The following is a 20,979-nucleotide window of genomic DNA, read 5'->3' as shown; positions in this document are numbered from 1 at the left end:
GCCGCCTTGAGGCAGGCTGCCCGCCCAAAAACGCCAAGCTGCCGTTCAGGAGATGGTCAGCGTCGCTTCAGCGCTGATGGCAATCACAACGTGTTATATCTAAATTTGATTCCTATCTTGCAACTGATGCTCATGCCCCCCTACCCAATCTCTCCCGTCTGATGTCATTCGTGGATGCATCTTCTTTCCCAAAGATTTGTCCGAAAGCCGCCTGCCTCCGTCTTTCTAAAAAAGCAACCAAAAAGATTGAAACGCCCGTTTTTCTCATAAGACCGTCGACGTGAATGCCCCAAAAATGCTCCCGGTTTACCTCTCAACGCCGTGCTTCAATGCTGCAAAGATGACACAAAAGATGGAAAGATCAAGAGAGCAATGCTATGCCGCCGAAGGCCCAACGTGTGCCGATTCGAGCGCCTTGCTCAGTGCCTCTTCCTGTCTCTTCCTCTCCTGCTCGGCCAGAAACTGCGCGTACCGCGACTTTTTGTTGTGGATGCCGCACTCGGACTTCTCGCGGCCCTTCCAGCGGCCGGCACGCTCGTTCTCGCCATCGGCCACGGGGGCCGTCGAGTGCCAGTCGCCGACGCTCTTGTAGCCGCGGTCCAGCAGCTCGTTGTAGGGCACGTTGTGCTTCTCAATGTAGTCCTTGACGTCTGCAAAGGACCAGTTGGCCAGCGGGTTGACCTTGATGAGGCCGTCTTCGGCAATCTCAATGATGTCGAGATCGCCCCGCTTGCCGCCTTGGCTGCGCCGGCGGCCCGTCAGCACGGCCTTGACCTGCAGTTCGGCGTAGGCGCGTTGTGCGGGCTCGACCTTGGCGACAAAGTCGTACAGCTCGTCGTTGGTCTCCCACAGACGCTCGCCGTGCTTGTTGGCAAAGTCGCGGTCCGTGTCGCATCCTGCGGGCTTGTAGACGTGCAGATTGAAGTTGGGGTACCGTCTCCGGACGCGGTCGACCAGGGCGAGCGTCTCGGAAAAGTGGTGCAGGGTGTCGAGGAAAATCAGGTCAACGGGCGTCTTTGTCGGGTTTGGCAGTTTTGACAAAATGTCGAGTGTGACGAGGCCCGAGAGACCAAAGGCGGTGGTTTGGAAGAGCGAGGGGAGCGTGATGAGGCACCATCGCAAAATGTCTGCGTGGGGGATTAGCGTTGGGTGACAAAAGGGCGGAAAAAGCACGCACCTTCGGGGTCTAGTTTTTGGAGCTGCGAGTTGATGAATTTGAGGTGTGCTTTGCTGAAGAAAATGTCGGGCAGGCTGGCCTCGGAGTTGCAGCCGCTGGCGTAGCCTGATTCGACCTCGCGCGGCGACTGGATCGGAATGTCAAAGTGGGAGTCGGACATGGTGCCCGCGTTTCTGGTCGTTGTGCGTGTCGCGAGGGGTGTCGTGTGGCTGGAGGAGTGGCGGTGACGTATGGTCGATGTGGCTGTTGTTGGAGATGTCTGAACGTGCAAAGAGGATGAAGAGTCTCTGCGAGAAGGGCGAGTTTTGAGGAGAGCAGTGGTCAAGTGGAGACTTTGGTGACGAGAGAGTCGCAGTTGGATATATCGCCGGCAAGAGGCAGCCGACTCCGTCTTTGAAATCATTGCTGATGATGCCTTAACATTTTCTGATCACGCAATTTTAGCGCCTCTGAATTGGGATGACCAACCTGCAGCCCCGCGACCAATGGCTGTCCCCAAATACGCTGACTCAGGCCCGTAACAATGCCTTCCCCAGGATCCCTCTCTCACTTCATCATGGCCCATCGTCCGCATCTCTTGCGTGCTCCACGCCAAAAAGCCAATGGCGAGCACTAAACAATGCCAGGCGATGGTGCACTCTCTCCTACATTCCCATCTCCAAGCCAGGAACCTCCTCATCATCATCATGATCCATCCTCCGCTCGCTTACCTTACCTAGCACAACCACGGCCAAACAACCCCGCCCAGCCCAGCTCAGCTGCTGTCTCGATGCAGTTGTTGAACCCCCTCTGCTCTGCCGTCCGTCTCTTTTATCCTCTGTCCGTCCCTGGAGCAGATCCCGCAGCCTCTCCTCCATTCAATGCCGCTGCAAATAAGCCAATTCGTAGAGCCCGTGCCTGAGCCCCCCTTCTGCTGCTCGTGTCGTGTGCTTCGTTCTCTTCCATTGTGTCATCGGGTCGGCGGCTCCGGCCTCCGCAGCTTCGGCACGGCTGCCGCCCACGGCATCTATCCACCATCGATGCGCGGTCCGACCCGGCCAGGAAAGACGGTGTGGCCGATGTCGGACCTCGTCTCTTTCTTGTTCCTTTTGTCCATGTTGCTAGGTTGGTTGCCAAACAACATCAAGTCGCAGCAACCTGACATGCCAACAATGACGATGCCGACCAACATCCACCCGTGCTGGCTGCCGCTCTGTGCCGAAAATTCCACCATCCTCCCTACCTAGTTCCTTGGGACCATCATGTCCTCCTCATCGAGCACACCATTTCCCCCTCTATCCCGCAATCCCCAGCCAAGCGGGCACAAGACCTTGGGGCCAGCCGCCACCAAGTACTGTACCTAGGCAGCAAGATCCGTAGATAGCAGATGATACATGTACTGTATACCTGGATGCGGCAACGCGTTGGCGCTCGGTGTGTCTTATCCAAGCACAATCCGTAGGAGTGGTGGTCGCATTGTCTGTGCCCCTGCGCCACTCACGCAGCCAACCCAAGATATCCGTCCGACGGTCTTTGTGCTTGGTGTGGTGCTCTTTGCTTGCTGACAAAAATTGCCAACGCCCTGCCCCGTAAAGTCCGAGCGCTAGTTAAGCTGTACCTGGGCTGTCTATCTAATCCGCAGCACGAGTAGGGCTGAAGCAGCCTTCAACCGCACGTCATAACTAGTCCCCCAGGTAGACAGAAGCGTATTATTCCACAGCGCTAGTTTAGCTAGCATAGCATTGCCGCACCGCAGAAAACCGTGTCAGCAAAGCAGCCCCCGGACAAACGGACGGCCGTGAGGACTGAGGATTAGAAACGAATCCTTACTCTCCGTCGCTCAGCAGACGAGACAAAAATCCAAAGACCTCGATGTGTGGATGGACAGGGAGCATTCGGGTGTCTTGCCCGCCGTCCGAAGACTCGAGGTGCTTGAGCTCGTGCATATTACATACATAGAAGGATGGACACAGGGAATCTTCAAGCACCACTCCTCCTGCCTATCCTAAAGACGCGAGCATCTCTTCTACGGTCTCCTGCATTGCATCCGTGTAGCAAGCCATATACTCTACATGCTTCTGGCAGATTTGAAAGTTTGTAGATGTATACGCAATTCAAATATGCCATTCACTCTTATTTCTTCTCTCCTGTAGTTCTGCTACCTCATTGTATCTGCTCATAACTATCGGAAGAGGGGAACGCGTGGGCTGTCTCAGACCACCTGGCACCCATCATCGTCTGCCCGATTTGACCCCCAAAAAATGCCCACCAATAATCAAAACTTTTTCGTCGTATGCCTCTGACCTGCCATGACCGATGCCCTCGCCCCATGTGCCGAGAACCATCGTCAAGTCGTCAAGTTTTGTTATGCATGCATGCATCCATGCCTGCCCTGCCCTGCAGCGTATCCTGGCTGCTCCCTGAAATGTGAACGCCACCCCTCAAAGAACCCCTTTGCCTCGTCATCGCCGACGCCATGAGTGAGACCCGTGAAACCAAAAAGGAAAAAAATGCAGAAAAGGGGTTCAGAAATCAAGCCTCGTCAGCCCTCTCCTTTCCCTTGCTTCGATCATCCTCTCCCTTCTCCGCCGCGTCGGCAGACGGCGCTTGGTCGGTCGGGGCGGCCGCACCTTCGTCGCTCTTGCTCTCATCGCTGCCCTCGACCGCCGGCGTGTCCGTCGCCGTGTCAAAGACTTGCTGGACGGGGTCGGGGACGCGGAACGCTGGGTTCTTGTAGCCAGGCGTCGCGGCCACGAGCTCAAACCACGCGAGGATGAGGCGGTACGAGGTCGGCAGGATGACCTCGCCAAACATGCGCTCGCCGCTCGACAGCAGCGGAAAGTAGTGGATGCCCCATTCCTGGCTTTCGTCCGGCGTCGTGCGCAGCGGCGTCGTCGGCGACGACATGATGGAGTCGATGGCAAGCTGGCTGATGGACGACGTGAGCGCGTCGCTGGCGCTTCTGAAGAAGCCGCGAGGAGAGTCGCCGGCGGTGGGCACGGTTTCAAGCCATGGAGAGGAGGTTGCATCTTGCGGGCGCGGGGTTCCGCCAGCTGACGTCGCCGAGGGGCGTCTGGATGATGTCGGCGTCGGGTGCTCGCTCGAGCTGGGAACCGCAACAGGTGTGCCTGCCGGCTGCTCGTTGGGGACCAGTCCGCGCGCGCGGTGATGGAGAAAGGCGGCAAAGTCGTGGTCTTTGAGCGATTCGCGAATGGGTGACGGATCGGTGAGGGCAATGGCGGCAACGCGCTCCTTGTACGTGGTCCACTCCGAATCGAGAAATTCAATGACGGCGTCGCCTCCGTTGCCGACGCCGATGATGTAGACATTGGCGTCGCGGGAAACCCACTCTGGGTTGTTGACAATGTTGTCGAATGCAAACTTGACGTGCTCGACAACGGTCCTGTTGCCTTCAATCGAGTTGAATTCTGGATCCCAGGTCGGAACGGGGTGGATGGCCGACTTTCGTGGCTGCGAGTTCCAAGTCTGTCTCGTCATGGACTTGTCCTGTTGGGGCGAGTAGCGAAGCTGGCCAGGATTGAGTACAACGAGACCGGGCGCTTCCCAGTCCTCTGGAACCTTGAAGGGCACATCGCTTGTATCAACCTTTGGCTTCTTGTTGTCGTCTGAGCCATCAGTGGACACATCGTCACCCTTCTCCGCCTTGGTAGCTGCGTTTCCGTTGGTCAGGTGCGGAGCTTGAGCCACGACGGCTTCCGTGACGCGCCTCTCCATGTCGCTTGCAGGTGCATCTCCACCACCTGCAACTCCAGGAGCCTTTGGACCCAAGCCTGTGAATTGTTCAAAGTGCACAAGCTGATTCTGTTGCATGGCCCTGGCCAGCGAGACGACCGAGCCCGATTCGACGCCTCCCTCTTTGCTTGCGATGCGGTACGCCCAGAGGCCGAGGTCCTGAAAGTCGTCGTTGATCACGACAATGATCCTCTTCCTCTTTTTCAAGTCTTGCTGGTTGGTGACCAAGATCGGGGTGGCAGCCACATCCTTGGGCTTGTCAGGTGACATTTTGGGCACCCAGAGCGGAGGCACTCCAAGCGCAGCCATGCGGTCCATGATCTCGCGCGTAATGCATTCTGTTTGTTGGATTAGCAAAAATTGAGCTTCTGTCAAGAAAAGATGTATTTACCGTGCATGGCATCACGAAACGCATCGTTGACGCGTTCGTTGTTCGACAGCCAATATGTGTAGTAGAAGTGCGGCGGCCTGATGGTCTTGATCTCAGAGTTTCCGTCGATGAAGTAGCTGCCGAGCCGTAAGCTTCGTCCTCGAGGTTGGAAATGATATATGTCGACTTACCCAAGCTCCTTCAGATCCGCCGCATAGTGCGAGTCTGCAGGCATACCAGCCTCGGCTAAGCGGTACATGGTGAGACACCTTGAGCGACGGTGAGGCGATGTGAGAGTGAAGACGGCCTTGAGCGATGGCGAGGTGATGTGAGGGTGAAGACGGCTGTGGGAGCGACTCAGCAGCGACTCAGCAAACGCCGATTTGAGGTTGAAGTTGTTTGGTTTTGCTTGGCACAGCGGGTGGTTTTAATGGAAGGTGCTCGCTTGGCTGGAGACAGAGGCAAGCCGCATGACAAAGAAAGAAGCAGTTACCCGGAAAGCCACATGATGACTGGCTCGCGACTGCATGTGAGGAGACAGAAACGCGGAGCCCCGCGTGGGCTAAATCAACAAACGATGTCTGATTTGCGACAATATCGCCACTGAGAGATGTCTGGAATCCACCGCTTGGCGATGTGGGTGGAGAGAAATACCTCGGATTGGTGCTCATCTCACCATCTGCTGCAATGACTTGACCTGAAGAGTTGATGCTAGGAGTTGATTATTTCCCAAACTCATTGGCGCATGTCTATACTTTGCCCTTCAAACTCCAACCAATGACCCTTTACAAGAAGCAAACGCTGCAGCTCTGAATTGTACAACAGCTCAATTGGAAATGACCCTGTTTACCAGCTGGCCTTCTTCACACCCGGCAGGTTGCCCTTCAAAGCCTGGAAGCGGAATTGGTACTGCATCATCAATCAGCCATGGTCCTTCTACGTTGGTGTGTTCGAAAAATCGCCTGCAATTGCTCGCTGGAATTGCCCAATGGAAACCTACCCGACTCAGTCTAAAGTCGCTCATGATACCCCTTCCTCTGCCTCCCATGATACATCTGTTCTTGATTTGGGTCGGACGAGTGTAGGCGTGCATTTGGGTAAGCTCGAGCTGGGCCTGGGCACGGATACGCGGGGGCAGCGTCGTGTTGCGGATGATGTAGCGGAGAGCTTGCCTGTGGCATTGTCAGTACTGGATACAGAAACTCGACATCAATCGTCAACCACATGTCCATCTCAAGACCTGGACGGCGAGAGCGGCGGCGCATACCTTTGAGGCTCGAACTCGGCAAAGGTCTTGCGCTTGGTGTGGTCGCGGATGTTGCGAATGTTGACGAAGCAGCCCAGGTCGAGCTTCTTGGCCCTGAATTGCGACATGGTGGGCAGGCGATTTGTTGATGGTTGGAGAGAGGGTAGGTTCGCAATGGCGGAGGTGTGGATATCCTCCGCGGGCACTCCCGCGGTTTTTCCGCTTTGCACTACGCGTCTTCGTCTTTCGCCCCGAATGGTTACTTTCCACTACTGCAATGGCCGAGGACCATGATTAAATTCTGGACTCTAAAGGCGAAGATTTGCATGTTCCAGTCAATCTCCAACCTTCTCCTTGCTCCAGCGCGTCGGCGCTCCGTCCTATAAAGTCGCGTGCCGCCAAACGGTCCAATTACAGCGGGTGTGAGTCAACCATCAGCGCGCATAAAAGACAATCGCTGCTTCCAGCCTTGGATTCTTCCTCAACCATCGTGAACGGCAGGTCTGATGGGTAAACTATTCCCATCACTTTGTGTTCGTTGACTTACGAATGCTTCCGGGTATCCACTTTGGTGCCCGACACTCTCATTGGTTCTATCCGTAATCCTTCAGCTCCACCAACATGTTTACCAAGGAGGATATCCGAGAGCTTCTACAGGCCTTTCCTGAATCAGAGCCTACTGATGAGCATGGAAAGCCAGCACTTGTTCGCAGTGCTTCTGGAGATGGCTTCATCCAAACTGACAAGCTGATCCAAAAGGTTCAAGAGGTCCTCAATTCAGGTATGTGAGCATCTTCCTTTCCTCAGTTCACTACTTCTTCACCTTTCTTGCCAATTAGTGGCACAGAGGCATCTTCCCTCGCCGAGGTTGAACGCTCCATCTTCAGCTGCTGGTCATGGCGATTCCTATCCTGCAGCTTATCGGGCTGGAATGCCTCCTGTCCTGCAGCCCTATCGGATTGGATGCTCCATATCAACCTCCTCCAAGCCCCTGTCACCAGATTCTTGCCATGTATGCCACGCCTTGTGGCTCCAGCATCGACAGTCTGGACGTCTTGCCTTGGGCTGACATGAAGATTCTCATCTACTCGCAGGGAGAGCTCGAGTATCTGCCACAGCCTTGGCAGCTTCTTTCGATGTCGATTCCAACTCTTTTCTTCAAGTGCTCAGGGCAACTCCCGAGTCTTCAGAGTTTGTATTGAGTAGAGATTGCACCGAACTCCTTTCACGGTGAGTCAACTGTCCTTTGAGGAGTTCTCATTCCCCCTGGCTCAAGCTCCCATTCCCAACTCCAAAAGTTGGCAATCCTCCTGACATCCACTGTTGCTCCATTACCAGCGCTGTTTCCATTCATTGCCGAGGTGCTGACATTTGTACAGTGAAGAGGCCTCGGAACTGCAAAAGACCCTGTCTGACGTGGTGAGTCACCACGCAGTGCGTGTCCTCGAATGCTCCCAGTCCCACGACATTTCCCCTGAAAGTCTCTTCAGACTGTCGAAGCCGATACAAGATTCCAAAGGTCTGTTCGAAATCAGTCGCGGCCAAGCAGATTGGACGGATGCCTACATTTATTCTCCAGAGGCCCGTGCCGGGGCAATTTCAACCGCCAAGTTGCGGTTTGAACAGGCTGAGCAAACATCAGAGTAAGTTATCAAAACCTCTCTCGGGAGCTCGAATCCTCCCGTCACCCTCATCCGGTAACTTTACTAAAAGTCATAGGGTCGTCAAACTTTCCAAGGAGGGATACTTGGCTCCGCCTACGCTTCAGTATATCATTGACGGTCTTTCTGATCTGGACGGACAACTGTCTGAACAGGAGAACGAAATCACATTCACACCGACGTCTTACCTGGAACGCCAAAGGGATGACAAACTAAAAGCTCTGGCTGAAGGCTCTGAATCTTCCTGCAGCCTCCAATGGCTCGTCGATCTCCTACCGAAACAGTTTCCCGACATTATGAGCGCTGAAAAGTACGTGCGAAGGACTTATGGACGCGACGTTGTGATGTTCTTCGACACTGCCTTCTCCCGCAAATGTTTCGAGCAGATCTACCAGGACAAGGTCAAGCAACTGCGAGAACAGGGAGTGATCAACAGCAGCGTGAGTTGTTCCAATCATGGAAATTCCGCTTTCTAAACTATCCAGGAACCGTTCAACGAGCTCTCGCCCAACGCCAACCTCGAAGCTACCATGAGTCTCAACACGCGCGTCCTTGAGACGGTGCGCCCTGATAAAGAAGAGGATACCATGGCGGAAGGCACCTTTCCATTTCTCATCCGCTTCAATCTCTACATCAGCATTCGAAACAGCGTAATCGACGCTGCTGTTCAACACGCGCGAGCCCTCTACTCCAAGCCGGACCCCACCAATGATGAATTGGCAGTCAACATGCCTTCAGTGCTACAGCCCATTGCGACCCAGTACTCCCTATCGCAGCCGCTTTTTCGAATCCTGCTTCGATGCGGCCTAGAGTCCACTGCCAAAGCTGCATTTTCTTCGACAACTACCTCCCTTGACGCCGAAACCGACAAGACGTTCGCTACCTATTGGCATGATCGTCTCTTCTCCCGCATCGCCGTCTACGTTGCAGGTGCATCTGGCATCACGGATGAAAAGTTGCGCACTCAACTTGAAGATGTCCTTCGCGACTACATTGTCAAAGAGGCTTTCCCAGACGCAGTGGCGCGCGCCGAGACCAGGAATCTCATCCGCAGCGCAAAGGCTAAGCGCCAGGTAGCGAAACTAGACATGCTGCTGCAGACCCAGGCCAGAGACCTGGACGCCGTGTTCTCATTGCTGCAAAAGTTTGGCGCCAAGTTTGCCACACCGCCCATGGAGGCCGATGCCCTGAGTGCGAGGAAGGACGCCTTGGTTGCGGAGTTGACCCGCGGCGCGGCCAAAGACAAGGAAGCGCCGCGCTTGTTCTTGACGTGCGTCGTGCTCTTGTTGGCGCAGCAGAACGAGGGCGTCGTGTATGCGACGGGCAAGTTTGCGCCGAAGCTTTTGAAGCTGCTCAAGGGAAGAGTGGACGCAGAGGTTTATGGAAAGTTGGAGCAGTTCAAAGAGAAGATCAAGCTTGGAAAGCTGGGTGAAGAAGACAAGATGGAGCTGAGGAAGCTGGTAGGTGCGGAGTAAAGCAGTGGTTTGAGACGCATAGCATCAACGGGAGTCTGCGCTTAGCACATTGGGTTGGCAAGATGGTAGGTTGGGGCATTGGTATTCATCGGTCATTCGTTTGCATACATGTAGTATCAGTAGAGAATTTGCCATTGCCTGACAGAGTCGCTATTGCTCCACAATTGTTCGGATGTTGAATTGTGCTTCTGTACTTTTATGACCATGGCTATCAGCTCCATCGATACGGGTAGCTATCCGCGGCTCCTACAATGTTGACATACTGATGTGGTATCTGCCTGGTAAAGAACTGAGTCCTTGAACGCCATAATGCCCACCCTGATACCCTATCCTGTGCTTTCAATTTTACATCCCAGACGCCGGAAATCCATGCCACGGTGACCAGTACACCAATCTAAGACTTTGACTTTTTCTTCGACTTTGACTTCTTCTTGGCTGGCTTCTCCGTCTTCTGGATGGGACCCTTCAGCAGCTGTTTAAAGGCCTCCTTATGGCCCAGGGGCACGCGGCTGGACTTCTTCTTCCGCGTCGCCGACCCATCAGCTTCGTCTCCATCATCAGCCTCGCCTTCCTCTTCTCCGTCCTCCGCCTCGGATTTGTTCTTCTTCTTCCCCTTGTCTTTTGATGCGCCCTCTTCCCACATCGCAGCCGCATTCGACCGCTTCGACTTCTTCACCTGCGGCGACTCTTCCTGCTGCTCTTTCTGACCACCCGCCGCGCTAGACGCCTCCGCCGCCTTCCTCTTCTTGCCTAGCTGCTCCGCCTTGAGATGGGCAATCGCCTTCTCCTTGGCCTGCTGCAGCGCGCGTTCCTGGTCGTACTTGTCATTGCCGGCCAGGCCGGCGGCGATGAAGCGGTTGGCGGCGGGGACGTCGAGCTTTTGCGTTGGCTTCGCGGGTCCGGCTTCGATTTCCTTGATCTTTTGGAAGTATTGTCGCACGCGCGTGAGTTCGGTGAAGACGGGGTGTTCTTTGGCCTTGACGCCGTTGAGGGAGAGGTGGGCTGGTCGAATCAGTCAGCATTGGACTTGCGCCAGGTTTGGAGCAGTGCCTTACAGAAGAGTATCGACTCTATGGCGTAGGTGACGAGGACGTAGAGCTTTGCCTTGTCAAGCAGCGGCAGCTTGCTTGCGTTGGCTGAGAGGGCATCTTTGAGGAGCGGCTCGAGAGTTTCTTCGAGGTCGTCGATGTTGTCTTCGAGATCCTCAATCAGAGGCTTCAAATCGACGGAATCCATGTTGGCACGCGGGTTGTAGTGGAGACGCGTCGTAGAAAGCTCGATCGTAGCTCAAGAAATCCAGGCGGATCAATTTTCCCGCCGGGACCGTTGATGACATCCCCGCCCGCTGCGGCGGACCACCTAGATATCTTCCGCACTTGACAACCCTTCTGTCTGCGTTGTTCGCGCCCGGCTTGCAAATCGACTGCTTCGTTCCTTTATGATCTGATTCCCGCCTTCAATCTGTCTCTCTCCGGCTGTTCAAAATCTCTCCCGCGTCTGCGGCAGAGAATACCATGCAGAACCTCACAATGCGGCGGCGGTAGCACCCGCCTTGGCCGGGCGGCCTCTCTACAATATTGCGATTCTTCCATTCAGCTTTTGTCGCGTCAATCAGCTCTTGCAAGCAAAAGGTTCGTCTTGCCTGCAATATAGCAGCCAATCTGCTAACACGCGCAGCCATGTTGCTTCTCCCCGAGTATTCAGCACATCCTCTCGTCTTCAGGACGAACATCTCCAAACCGAACCGCAACAACATGACGACCCCAAGCGGCGCATATACATCCTCGGATCCGGTAGTGTAGGAAAGATGCTGGCGTTCTACCTTCGAACGAGTCCAGAACCGCCTCCCGTTACCTTGCTATTCCACAAACCCTCGGTTCTCAGGAAATGGAATCAAGCGGGGAGGCAAATCACACTCCAAGCGCGAGGAGTGACTGAGAAGATGGACGGCTTCGACGTGGAGATGGCGATGCCCAATCGCCGCGAGCACGGCCAGGAAATCGACTATGAGAAGGACTACATGCGGACCTTTGTCCCTCCAGAAACCATCGAAAAGGGATTCCTCGAAACCTTTGGCGACACCGAGTACATAGCCGCGCGAGGACTGGGTGTGGAGTCGAAGGAGCCAATCTACAACCTGATTGTGACGGTCAAGGCCCCCGCAACGGTGTCTGCCATTAGCGCCGTCAAGCACCGTCTCTCGCGCGATTCGGCCATTGCGTTTTTGCAAAATGGCATGGGGCAGACGGACGAAGTCAGCCGTGCTCTTTTTCCCGACCCGACAACGCGACCCTCTTACATCCAAGGCATCATCTCCCACGGCATCTTGTCACCGAACCCTTTTACCGTCAATCACAACGGCACCGGCACCATCCAGCTCGGCTTGATGCCGCGTGAGGACGGGCTGGCCATACCCAATCCATCGCCGGCCGTCGACGACGACATTCCGCAGGAGAAGCCCTCGGCGTGGGCAAAATCCGCGCGCTATCTGCTGCGCGAAATCACGCGCACGCCCGCCTTGTGCGCCATTGCTCTCTCGCCTCCCGACGTTCAGACGGCGCAGCTCGAAAAGCTCGCCATCAACTGCATCGTCAACCCAATGACGGGGCTCCTCGACGTGCGCAACGGCGCCCTGCTCAACAACTACCACCTCACACGCACGACGCGGCTGCTGCTCTCCGAAATCAGCCTCATCATCCGCTCGCTGCCCGAGCTGCAAGGGCTGCCCAGCCTGTCGACGCGCTTCGCGCCCGAGCGCCTCGAAGCCATGGTCATGCGCGTGGCGGCCATGACCCGGCACAACGTCAGCAGCATGCTGGCCGACGTGCGCCGCGGCAACCAGACCGAGATTGAGTACCTGAACGGCTACATTGTGCGGCGCGGCGAGGAGATGGGCGTGCGTGCCGTCATGAATTACATGATCATGGCCATGGTCAGGGGCAAGATTGCGATTGTGGAGAGGGAGCGTGTTGAAGAGATTAGCGTGTTGAGGCCCGAGGACGAGGTGAGGCATGGCACTGGCGAGTAGAATGCATTTAGGAGAAGTAAACATTTGCCAATGTGTGGTGTTGTTCCGCATGGAATTATCCAGGAGCCTTTTGACTGCTTCAGAATGAAAGAGTGGATTTCGTGATGGCATCACGTCAGTCGTCAACACGCATTTATTTGCCAAGAGATTTTCCTTCCCCGGGCATGAGCCAATTTCCAAACAGACAATTATCTTGCTTGGGCCAAGATTGCTCCGAGATCTATGCATGTTCGCCGGGACTGCATTGCATCCCCCCCGATGGGATGGACCAATCTGCCCGGGCCCCTTCTTCTCTCTGAGTATCATCACAGCAGGTGACAAAGGAGATTCAGCTTACCCTCAAGCGTTTTGTCTTCAAGGGACTTGGGGCATTTGTACTCTTCTGAGGATGGCTCTGTACAGGGAGTCTTGAAGCGCCTTGCTCGCCACCGAAAGACTTGGACATTTGCACTTGTGGAAGCGTGGCGTGGCTAAAGGGAGTCAGTCTTTCAAGCGGCCTCACCCCTCCTCCAGTCTGCCGCCTCTCAACCCATGGATGTATGCCCTTTCTACCAATCGAGACTGCCACCACCGACCGCGCCGCGGCACTTTAACTCGTCGACTCGACTCGACTCGGGACAACGTGAAAACTTCCACACCATCGGGCACAGTCCGAAAAAAAGAAGAAAAGAAGAAAAAAAAAACGTCGCCGAAGTATACGCGCCAACAACATTTCGTACTCCTACGACAATTGCAGAGTCACGTGGTCGGCTGCTCGATGCTCTCGATGTTCGCTGCTCTCTCTCTCTGCCCATGTTGATGGACTCACTGTTTCCGAGTGCAAGACTTCGGCTCGCGGGCTTGAGCTTCTGAAGCTTATTTAGGTCGCAGGAGCTAGCTATATATATATATATATATATATACATTGCGCGCGAATGTCCAAGTACTTGGGGAGTAAGAATGGACGATGTATCTGATGACTCCCTACATGTGCATGTACTGTATTGTATATGTACACGGATCTTGTGGACTGCCGGAAATTGGGTGGGTGGGTACATAAGAAGATTAAAGTCAACTTACTAAAATGACCAAGTCCAGCAGTCTCACACTGCGCCGCAAAAAAGAAATAGTAGCGTTAGGGTAGGGATGCTTGAAGACTCCCCGTAGCCATCCGTTTCATAAGCTAAATATCCAAGTCTTTTTTTTTAAAAAAAAAAAAAGAGTAATGTGTTTGATGACTCCCCATGTGCATGCATGTACATACATCTTGGCTTGCGAAATTTGGGCATACTGCAAGACAACAAGGCCAACTCACCCAAACGACCAAGTCCAACAACACAAGAGTACAAGGAGCATTCGAGAGGACGTCAGCCGTGGCGTTTTTACATGGCAATGATGGTGGTGATGATAGCGGCGAGAACAAGGACGACAGTCATGATGATGCCATCCGTACACTCAACCTCCCTCTCCATGTACTCGCCGCGTCGTGTACTGTATCCATTCTCTTTTTTATTAATAAATGCATATATGTGTATCTCCTCATAGCGCCAAGGCTTGGCCTAATTCTATGCTTGCTGTCTGTCCAATCCAATCTTTTTGCAGTTGCGCTTTTCATCTCCCATTTCTGTCTGCTTTTCCTGTCTTAGTTCAACGTTTCTCAACGCCCAATTTACCACCACCACCACCACCACCACCGTTCAAACCCGCAACAATACAACCCAAACCCGCCCACCATCCTAATTCCAATTTTTTCCCTTTCCCTTTCCTTCTCCCCGTTGCCTTATCCAAACAAACGCCTCCGCAAACCCGGTTAACCCACAATCCGAACCCGAACCGAACCAAAAAAGGAAATATGTAAAAGAGAGAGAGAAAGAGGGAAAGGTGGTATCAATGCCGCGGAATCACTCGTGTAAAGAGACAGAACAAAAGGAAGAAAAAGGAAATTGATGCCGTACTGCTGTGTGTCGCGTGTGGAGTAGAAATGTTGAACAAACCCCGAATCCAAAAGGGGGAAGACCAGGAGGAAAGGACATCATGACCTTTTCCCGTGTTTTCAAAGTGGCGGTGCCGTCGCTCTGGGGAGTCTTCGAGGTCATGGGGTGAAGGCGAGTGCAATTCCATCCATGGGTAGACCGCCGTCCGTTTGTGGTCGAGTCGTCAGGGAGTCATCAAACGCGGGCAACCTCGCCGCCAAAGACCCAGTCGACGCCCTCGCGCGCGCCCTGGCCGCATCCGACGCCGGCGACAGGCACGCCGCCCTCCTCTTCGCCCTCGCCCTCGCCTTCGTCCTCTTCATCCGCCTCCTCGCCACTATCCACAGTGACGCCCTGCGCACCGCCTTCTCCGTCCAAAGTGCCAGGCACGCCTCTACCGCGCCCACCAAACAGACTCTCGTCGCCCCAGCTGCCCTCTCTCTTCCGTCCCAGCCGCCTCTCCCTCAGCTTCGCCCGCGCGACGCTGTCGCCCCGGAAGAGGACGACGTCGGGGCTGAGTCCGTGGCGTGTGGGCGAAAAGCGGGTTGGTGGAACGTAGCGGCGGGGCGGCGGCGCCAGCGGTGAGTGCGAGGGCGAGGATGGCCGCGTTGACAAAGGGGAAAGGCCATTCAAGTGCGGCGACATGGGGGGCTGAGGGCCGGCGCCACGCAGCGCGGAGCGGATGAAGTGCGGACTGGACGGGTGCAGCAGCGGCGACGAGGAGACGGGCAGGAGGTGCGGCGTCGCCGGCGGCATCAGCGGCGTGGCGGGCGAGTTGTTGTTGTGAATGAGTGTTGAGCGAAAGTGAGACGGGCTGGGCAGGGAGGACGAGTCGCAGTCGCTGCCGTTCGAGTACAAGGCGCACGACTGCAGGACGTCCTCGCGGGTCCTGGACGACGCGGAACCGTGGTGGCCCTGGATGGCTGCAATGGCCGAGAGGGCGGCGGCCGTGAGTTGAGGGTTGGAGCTGAGGCGGCGAGAACGTTTGGGCTCGCGTTTGGTGGGCGAAGTGCCGTCATCATCCACTTGCAATGGCGACTCTGGCTTATGGCGTCCCGCGGCGAGGCTTGCGCGTTTGAAGCGGTGAGGCAGGTGCACGCTGTCCAGATTCATGCCTTGGTCGTCCGGCGTCTGCAGGGTCGACATGGGAAAGAGTCCACCAGACACGTACGTCTCGCGAGGAGGCAACGAAGGACGACTCGGATGGCTGACTGGCAGCTGGTGAGAGAGCTGCGCGTCCATTCCGGCAGGCAGCGCTGCAACGTGCTCAGGGTGGGCTTGGAGAGCCGTTTTAATCTTGCTCAGCGTGAAATTGGCCACGGCGCCATCATACTCGCGGACGTTCCTATTTACAGGAGCATCAAGGTTATGGCGATCCCCCAGAAAAGAGTTTGGCAGACGGCGGGATCCGGGCGACAGAGCGAGCTCGCTCATGTTTGTTTTCAAGTCGGCTTCAACATTGGGGCTTGGATATTGATTTTGCAGCCATTTATTCAGATGGGACGAGTTGGAGCGGACGGTGCGCGGCGCGTCCTTGTACAGCCTGTCATCGGACCAAGAGTCGTCGGACGGGAGCTTGGTAGGTGAGTCATCCGGGTAGTCGAAGCTGTCGACGGGCACACCTCCGGGCCGACCAAGGATCTCGTCTTGGACGGGAGAGGCGTCTTGGTCTTGGAAGAGTTGAGCCTGTCGGACTGCGTGGCTTGGGCGGGCAGGAGAGGCGCAGAGGGTGCCAATCAGAGCACGCCTGGCCGAGCACAGGGAGCGTCCCGTAGCAACAGACGGAGGTTTTCTGGGGGTGCTGGGGAAACCCACGTTTGGGGGATTTGTTGCATGGTCTACAGCTACTCCACCGTCAGCCGAGGCCAAGACGCGCCGTTTTGCATCTGACGGTTTGACATTCTGCAGCCGTGTCAGCAAGCACACAAAATCTGATGGTGGGCAGCTCACGTGTCACATGCGGATGCCAGCAGCGTGGTGATGTTGTACAATCAACCCAAAGGTAGGAGTTGGGCTCAACGCGTCGTGTTGTGGTTGTTGTTGTTGTTGATAGTCCAGGGCGCATAAGGCGCTGACCCTTGGCTGAAGCAGAACGTGGTCATGGTTGGGCAGAGTGGAGGGAGCAGCGACTGGGGAGCCCTGTGGTGTCGAGGCAGAGGACGACCAGGCTCGGGGATGCGGCTCTACGGGAGGGAAACTGCTATGGCTTGGGGAATTGGTTGAGCAAGGACGGGAGGGAGAGAATGAAGCAAGGGCGGCCGAGTGAGAGAGATGCAGGAGCCTTAGTGATGCAGCATTGGGAGCGTGGTGCACTGCGGTGGGCGTGCACAGAATGATGTCCTGAAATAAGGTGAGCTGGCCGGTGCGATCCGACGTCGACGTCGGTTAAGTTGTCGACGACCAGCAATATAACTGAGGCCGCGATCCCATGTCGAGGGGCCGAGCGCGGGAGGGATGGAGTACTGTAAAGTTGTAGCGATGGACTGCAAATATTTTGTGATTCGTGTTGTGGTCGTGTAATTGACAACTCCCTGTGCTGCTGTACTCACAGAAAATGGTGTCGTGAAAGGTGTGCAGTAGATGGTGTAGCTACAGTACTGCAGGTGAAGAATCATGACTTTTTTGTTAGGTCAGCCTATCGGCAGGGTCCTTTTTGTCGCACCATGACCGATCCCTACCCAACCTCCGCCGTGTGCCGCTACCGTGGTCGAGAGACTACCAGCAGGTCCTCAGCTCAGCACTAGTCGTGGGGTTGTCGGGTAGCCAACGACTCGGTCTAGTCTCCTGTCTGAGTCTCTCTCCACGTCGACGACTCTGCTGTGCCTTCGCTTCTGTTCTCAACACCCCGCCCGTCCGTTTTCCGTCTCCCCTCCCACTCTCTCTTTTCATACCTAAACTCCGCCCGGGCTTGACGTCCTTTCTAGTCTGTCGTTAACCCTCCTCCACATCCTATCTTCTTTAATCCGCTGGCTGGATCGAAGCCCGGCGCCACTTCATCAAACCCCTTCTCCAACATTTCTCCTCCTCCGACCGTCTCATAGCCCATGGTCAATTTTAAATCTCATCCCAAGTACGTCCCTCTTGACATTTGTTCCGACACGTCGTCTGTCGCACGCTTCAAACACCGACTGGAACAATTCCATTCTGTCAACTGCTTGCTTTCTTTCTCGTGTCGTCATGGCCAAGTGTTTTGTTGCTTCAAGCCTGATGCTTGTGCCTTTTTTCATTGCTTCGCCGTCTAACCTCCAGCAGCCACTCCTCCCGAGCATCACTGCAAACCCGAACCGTTTCGCCAACTCTCCCGCATGCCATAACACCCAAATCCCCCGCCAATGAGCTACCCGGCCCGGGGTCCCGGCGCCCCCCATGGCGCTCCGTCTGGAAACAGAGGTGGGAGTGTGAGGGCTGCGAGACTGAGAGCCGAGCAAGGCGAGCCTCTCCACCACCACGGTCCTCCTCCTCCTCCTCCATCTTCGCGTCCTCCGCCACCCAACATGTCGCCCCAGTGGCCTCTGTCAGAAAGCGAGCCTTCTGCGCCACCCCGCGCACGAGGTCCTCCGCCCCAAAGACCCCCGAGGCCCCGCTACGTCCCTTCGATTCTTGACCCAACCAAGCAATCTGATCGACTCGGTCCACCTGGACAGGACCCAGCATCGCCAGGAGATGGCGAGCTACTTTCTCCGTATTTTGCCACTCGAGATCCCAACCGCATGACTGGAAATTCCGTCAATTCTTCTTCTTCCCTCGGATCGATACCCGACTTCCCCGTCCCCAACGCGCCGCGAAAACCACCAGCATTAGGCCCTCCCCCGTCGGCTCGCAGAGGTCCATCCTCTTATTACTCGCAAATCTCCTACGTCTCGCCGATTGTCGAAGAGGCCGAATCACATAGATCTCACAATTCTTTTGCTTCTAGTAATGTAATACCGGCCAATGCCGGCGATTTTTATTTTGACGATGACGCCTCGGACGATGACGAAGACCTGGGTAGTCCTACCGAACGCGGAGACAGCGACGACGGCCGGTCTCGTCCAAGCGACGATGGCGATCAGTCTGGACTGGTAAGACAGGCAAGTATGGGCAAGCGTGGAAAGCCGTCATTGACGACCATCAAGAGTATGGAAAGCATGGACAAGCTGCGGGAGAGGGACAAGAATGGACACGGGGTCGCCATGCCGGCTGCTGCTGCCATACCCGTAGGCTTGGCTGTGTCGAAAAAGCCGTCCGGAGATGAATTGCGTGGAGGCACTGGTTTGATTCCACCTTCACCGTCAACCAGCTCGAGCGGATCCAAGGGCAGCGGCAATTCTCCGCTGTCAAAAGAAATGCTCGACGACGGTCTCGACTCTCCAATTGATCCCCGGGTAGATGAAATCTTGGGAGGGTTGGAAAAGGGAGGTCTGTCGGGCTTCGGCAAGGAAACAAGAGCACCGTCGAAGCTATCTGATCGCGTGGGAACCCGGCGCCCGCCCAAGCTGAACGTGGACGCGCTCCACGAGGCCGAGTCGCGTGGAAGCTTGACTAGCTTGCCCGACTTGATTCGGCGCGCTACAAGGCTAGCTTCGAATCTCGACCGCGGCAAGACGGCGAGCAGACTGGGCTTCGATTTATGGGAGCTGGGAGGACCAAACGCAGAGGAGAAGCGCGCTGCTCTTGCAGCTGCTGCACGCAAGTCTGACAATGCCTCGCTCGCGGACATGCTCACATCTTTCCCTCGCCCCGCCACCGCGTCGCCTCAACGTTCTCCCCCGCGCTCTCCCTACGGAACCCACTGGCCAACGGGCCTCGCGAAAGAGCAGCACTACGACGATGACCAAGTGCCGCCCAAAAAGCGCGGCAAACGATGCTGCGGCATGCCACGCAAGGCATTCATCATCTTCATGATCATTATTGCCCTTCTCGCCATCGCCGCCGTCGTCGTCTCCGTCGTCCTCACACAGATAGTCTTTAAAAACAACGACTCGTCCAACGCCTCGCAGCAAAAGTCAGTCAGCGGCTGCGCCGCCTCGCTGCCATGCTCCAACGGGGGCACCTCGATGCTCGACCCCACCGGGTCGTGCGCGTGCATCTGCGCCAACGGGTACACGGGGGCCAGCTGCACGCAAGCCCCCGACTCTGGCTGCACAACGACCAACATGGGCGGCTCGTCCAACGCAACCATCGGCAGCGCCGTGCCCGAGCTCATCACCAAGAGCCAGAGCAGCTTCCAGATCCCGCTCAACGGCACACAGCTGCTGGCGCTCTTCAGCAAGGCCAACATGTCGTGCTCGGCGGAGAATGCGCTCGTCACCTTTTCCGGCCTGTCCAAGAAGGCGCGGCGCGGCCTCGATTGGCCCGCGCAAATTGAGCTCTTTTTGGACGATGAGGAGGAAAACGTTGCAAAGCCCGCCCCCGCACCTGTCCCTCTGTCCAACAACGCCCCCGACGCCGTCGAACGCGAAGCCGCCGCCCGCCCGCTCGTGACGCCGCTCGCGCGCCTCCAACGGCGGCAGTACTCGTCCGACCAGGCCAAGACGAACCTGGGCATCGTGTACGACGCCAACGGGGGCAGCAGCATGTACAGCGCGACATCGACAGTAACCTCGTCTCCAACATCGTCCACGACGACGCCCTCGTCGACATCAACCTCGGGCATCAGCGCCAAGCGCCTCGCCTTTTGCCAGACGGGCGTGCTCTACATCTTCCAGGCCAGCAGCAGCCTCGACCACGCCGTCGCCGCGCAGGAGAACCTGCAGACGTACTTTACCGAGTACGTCGCCGGGGGCCAGGCGGCCATGAGCGCCACGGCCGTCAGTCTGGGCAATGGCTGGACGATTGACCTCACCGGATGGACGGTCAAGGACGCGAGGGGCGTCAGTGTGGGCAATACGGGCGGTGGCGCGACGAGTAATGGGTGATTATCGATGTCGAAGAGATGGGAGAAAAAAGGGGTATTTTGTTGGATGGATGGATTGATGGACCATGACGGCGACGGACACGCCGCCAGCCAAACCATGTTTTCTGCGCGCACTCTTTTCCTTCTCTCTGCGTTTTCTCTTTTTCTGGTCGCGTGGTCGACACAGCAGCTTGTTGTCGATGGTTGTCTGTCTGCATCAAGACACACGAAAACCCCCTCCCTCCTTCCCTCCCTTCTCTTCCAACAACCCTCCCTCTCTCCTGGCCATCTATCACCACAATCTCACCCACCGCCCAATTTATTTTTCTCTTCTTTCTTCTCATCTACTTTTTTTTTTACCCTTCTTTGTTACCCCCCGTTAATCACAAGATGTAGTGTAGTGTAGTCAAGTGTGCTCCTTGCACCTGAATGGAGTCTTGAGACGTGAGACGGACACCCCGAG

The 20,979-nt window shown here is 56.0% G+C and overlaps 8 protein-coding genes across 8 annotated transcripts; 3 read left to right on the top strand and 5 right to left on the bottom strand.

The window, feature by feature from the left end:
- Positions 1-23: 23 nt before the first annotated feature.
- BKA78DRAFT_324046 (putative 3'-phosphoadenosine-5'-phosphosulfate reductase Met16) lies at positions 24-1,577 on the bottom strand. Its single transcript, XM_066889255.1, has 2 exons — positions 1,178-1,577; positions 24-1,127 (listed from the first exon to the last, which is right to left on the bottom strand). The coding sequence occupies exons 1-2, from the start codon at positions 1,335-1,337 to the stop codon at positions 376-378; spliced, it is 912 nt and encodes a 303-aa protein (XP_066740696.1). The 5' UTR covers positions 1,338-1,577; the 3' UTR covers positions 24-375.
- Positions 1,578-3,688: 2,111 nt separating this feature from the next.
- On the bottom strand, positions 3,689-5,538 carry BKA78DRAFT_356200 (uncharacterized protein; the record flags this gene model as incomplete). Its single annotated transcript, XM_066892024.1, has 3 exons — positions 3,689-5,247; positions 5,301-5,416; positions 5,471-5,538. The coding sequence occupies 3 exons, from the start codon at positions 5,536-5,538 to the stop codon at positions 3,689-3,691; spliced, it is 1,743 nt and encodes a 580-aa protein (XP_066740695.1).
- A 180-nt stretch (positions 5,539-5,718) lies between these two features.
- Positions 5,719-6,684, bottom strand: BKA78DRAFT_324041 (mitochondrial 37S ribosomal protein uS14m). The gene is made up of 3 exons (XM_066889254.1): positions 6,547-6,684; positions 6,280-6,451; positions 5,719-6,188 (listed from the first exon to the last, which is right to left on the bottom strand). The coding sequence occupies exons 1-3, from the start codon at positions 6,651-6,653 to the stop codon at positions 6,126-6,128; spliced, it is 342 nt and encodes a 113-aa protein (XP_066740694.1). The 5' UTR covers positions 6,654-6,684; the 3' UTR covers positions 5,719-6,125.
- On the top strand, positions 6,685-9,740 carry BKA78DRAFT_324036 (uncharacterized protein). Its single transcript, XM_066889253.1, has 5 exons — positions 6,685-7,306; positions 7,620-7,755; positions 7,905-8,168; positions 8,245-8,626; positions 8,672-9,740. The coding sequence occupies exons 1-5, from the start codon at positions 7,147-7,149 to the stop codon at positions 9,659-9,661; spliced, it is 1,932 nt and encodes a 643-aa protein (XP_066740693.1). The 5' UTR covers positions 6,685-7,146; the 3' UTR covers positions 9,662-9,740.
- Position 9,741: 1 nt separating this feature from the next.
- On the bottom strand, positions 9,742-10,976 carry BKA78DRAFT_346673 (Sas10/Utp3/C1D family-domain-containing protein). Its single transcript, XM_066890535.1, has 2 exons — positions 10,717-10,976; positions 9,742-10,663 (listed from the first exon to the last, which is right to left on the bottom strand). Exons 1-2 carry the CDS (start codon positions 10,895-10,897, stop codon positions 10,056-10,058), a joined length of 789 nt encoding a protein of 262 aa, XP_066740692.1. The 5' UTR covers positions 10,898-10,976; the 3' UTR covers positions 9,742-10,055.
- Positions 10,977-11,034: 58 nt separating this feature from the next.
- Positions 11,035-13,160, top strand: BKA78DRAFT_272611 (2-dehydropantoate 2-reductase). The gene is made up of 2 exons (XM_066885534.1): positions 11,035-11,292; positions 11,339-13,160. Exon 2 carries the CDS (start codon positions 11,469-11,471, stop codon positions 12,687-12,689), a length of 1,221 nt encoding a protein of 406 aa, XP_066740691.1. The 5' UTR covers positions 11,035-11,292; positions 11,339-11,468; the 3' UTR covers positions 12,690-13,160.
- Positions 13,161-14,836: 1,676 nt separating this feature from the next.
- BKA78DRAFT_382755 (uncharacterized protein) lies at positions 14,837-16,743 on the bottom strand (the record flags this gene model as incomplete). The annotated part of the gene is made up of 3 exons (XM_066893046.1): positions 14,837-16,485; positions 16,533-16,543; positions 16,718-16,743. 3 exons carry the CDS (start codon positions 16,741-16,743, stop codon positions 14,837-14,839), a joined length of 1,686 nt encoding a protein of 561 aa, XP_066740690.1.
- Positions 16,744-17,684: 941 nt separating this feature from the next.
- BKA78DRAFT_33990 (uncharacterized protein) lies at positions 17,685-20,719 on the top strand. Its single transcript, XM_066890296.1, has 2 exons — positions 17,685-17,711; positions 17,894-20,719. The coding sequence occupies exon 2, from the start codon at positions 17,974-17,976 to the stop codon at positions 20,536-20,538; it is 2,565 nt and encodes an 854-aa protein (XP_066740689.1). The 5' UTR covers positions 17,685-17,711; positions 17,894-17,973; the 3' UTR covers positions 20,539-20,719.
- Positions 20,720-20,979: the final 260 nt, after the last annotated feature.

This window comes from Phyllosticta capitalensis (assembly GCF_038381095.1).
Source record: "Phyllosticta capitalensis strain CBS 128856 chromosome Unknown BKA78scaffold_10, whole genome shotgun sequence".
Classification (NCBI taxonomy): domain Eukaryota; kingdom Fungi; phylum Ascomycota; class Dothideomycetes; order Botryosphaeriales; family Phyllostictaceae; genus Phyllosticta; species Phyllosticta capitalensis.
This window is presented reverse-complemented; position numbering and strand designations above follow the sequence as displayed.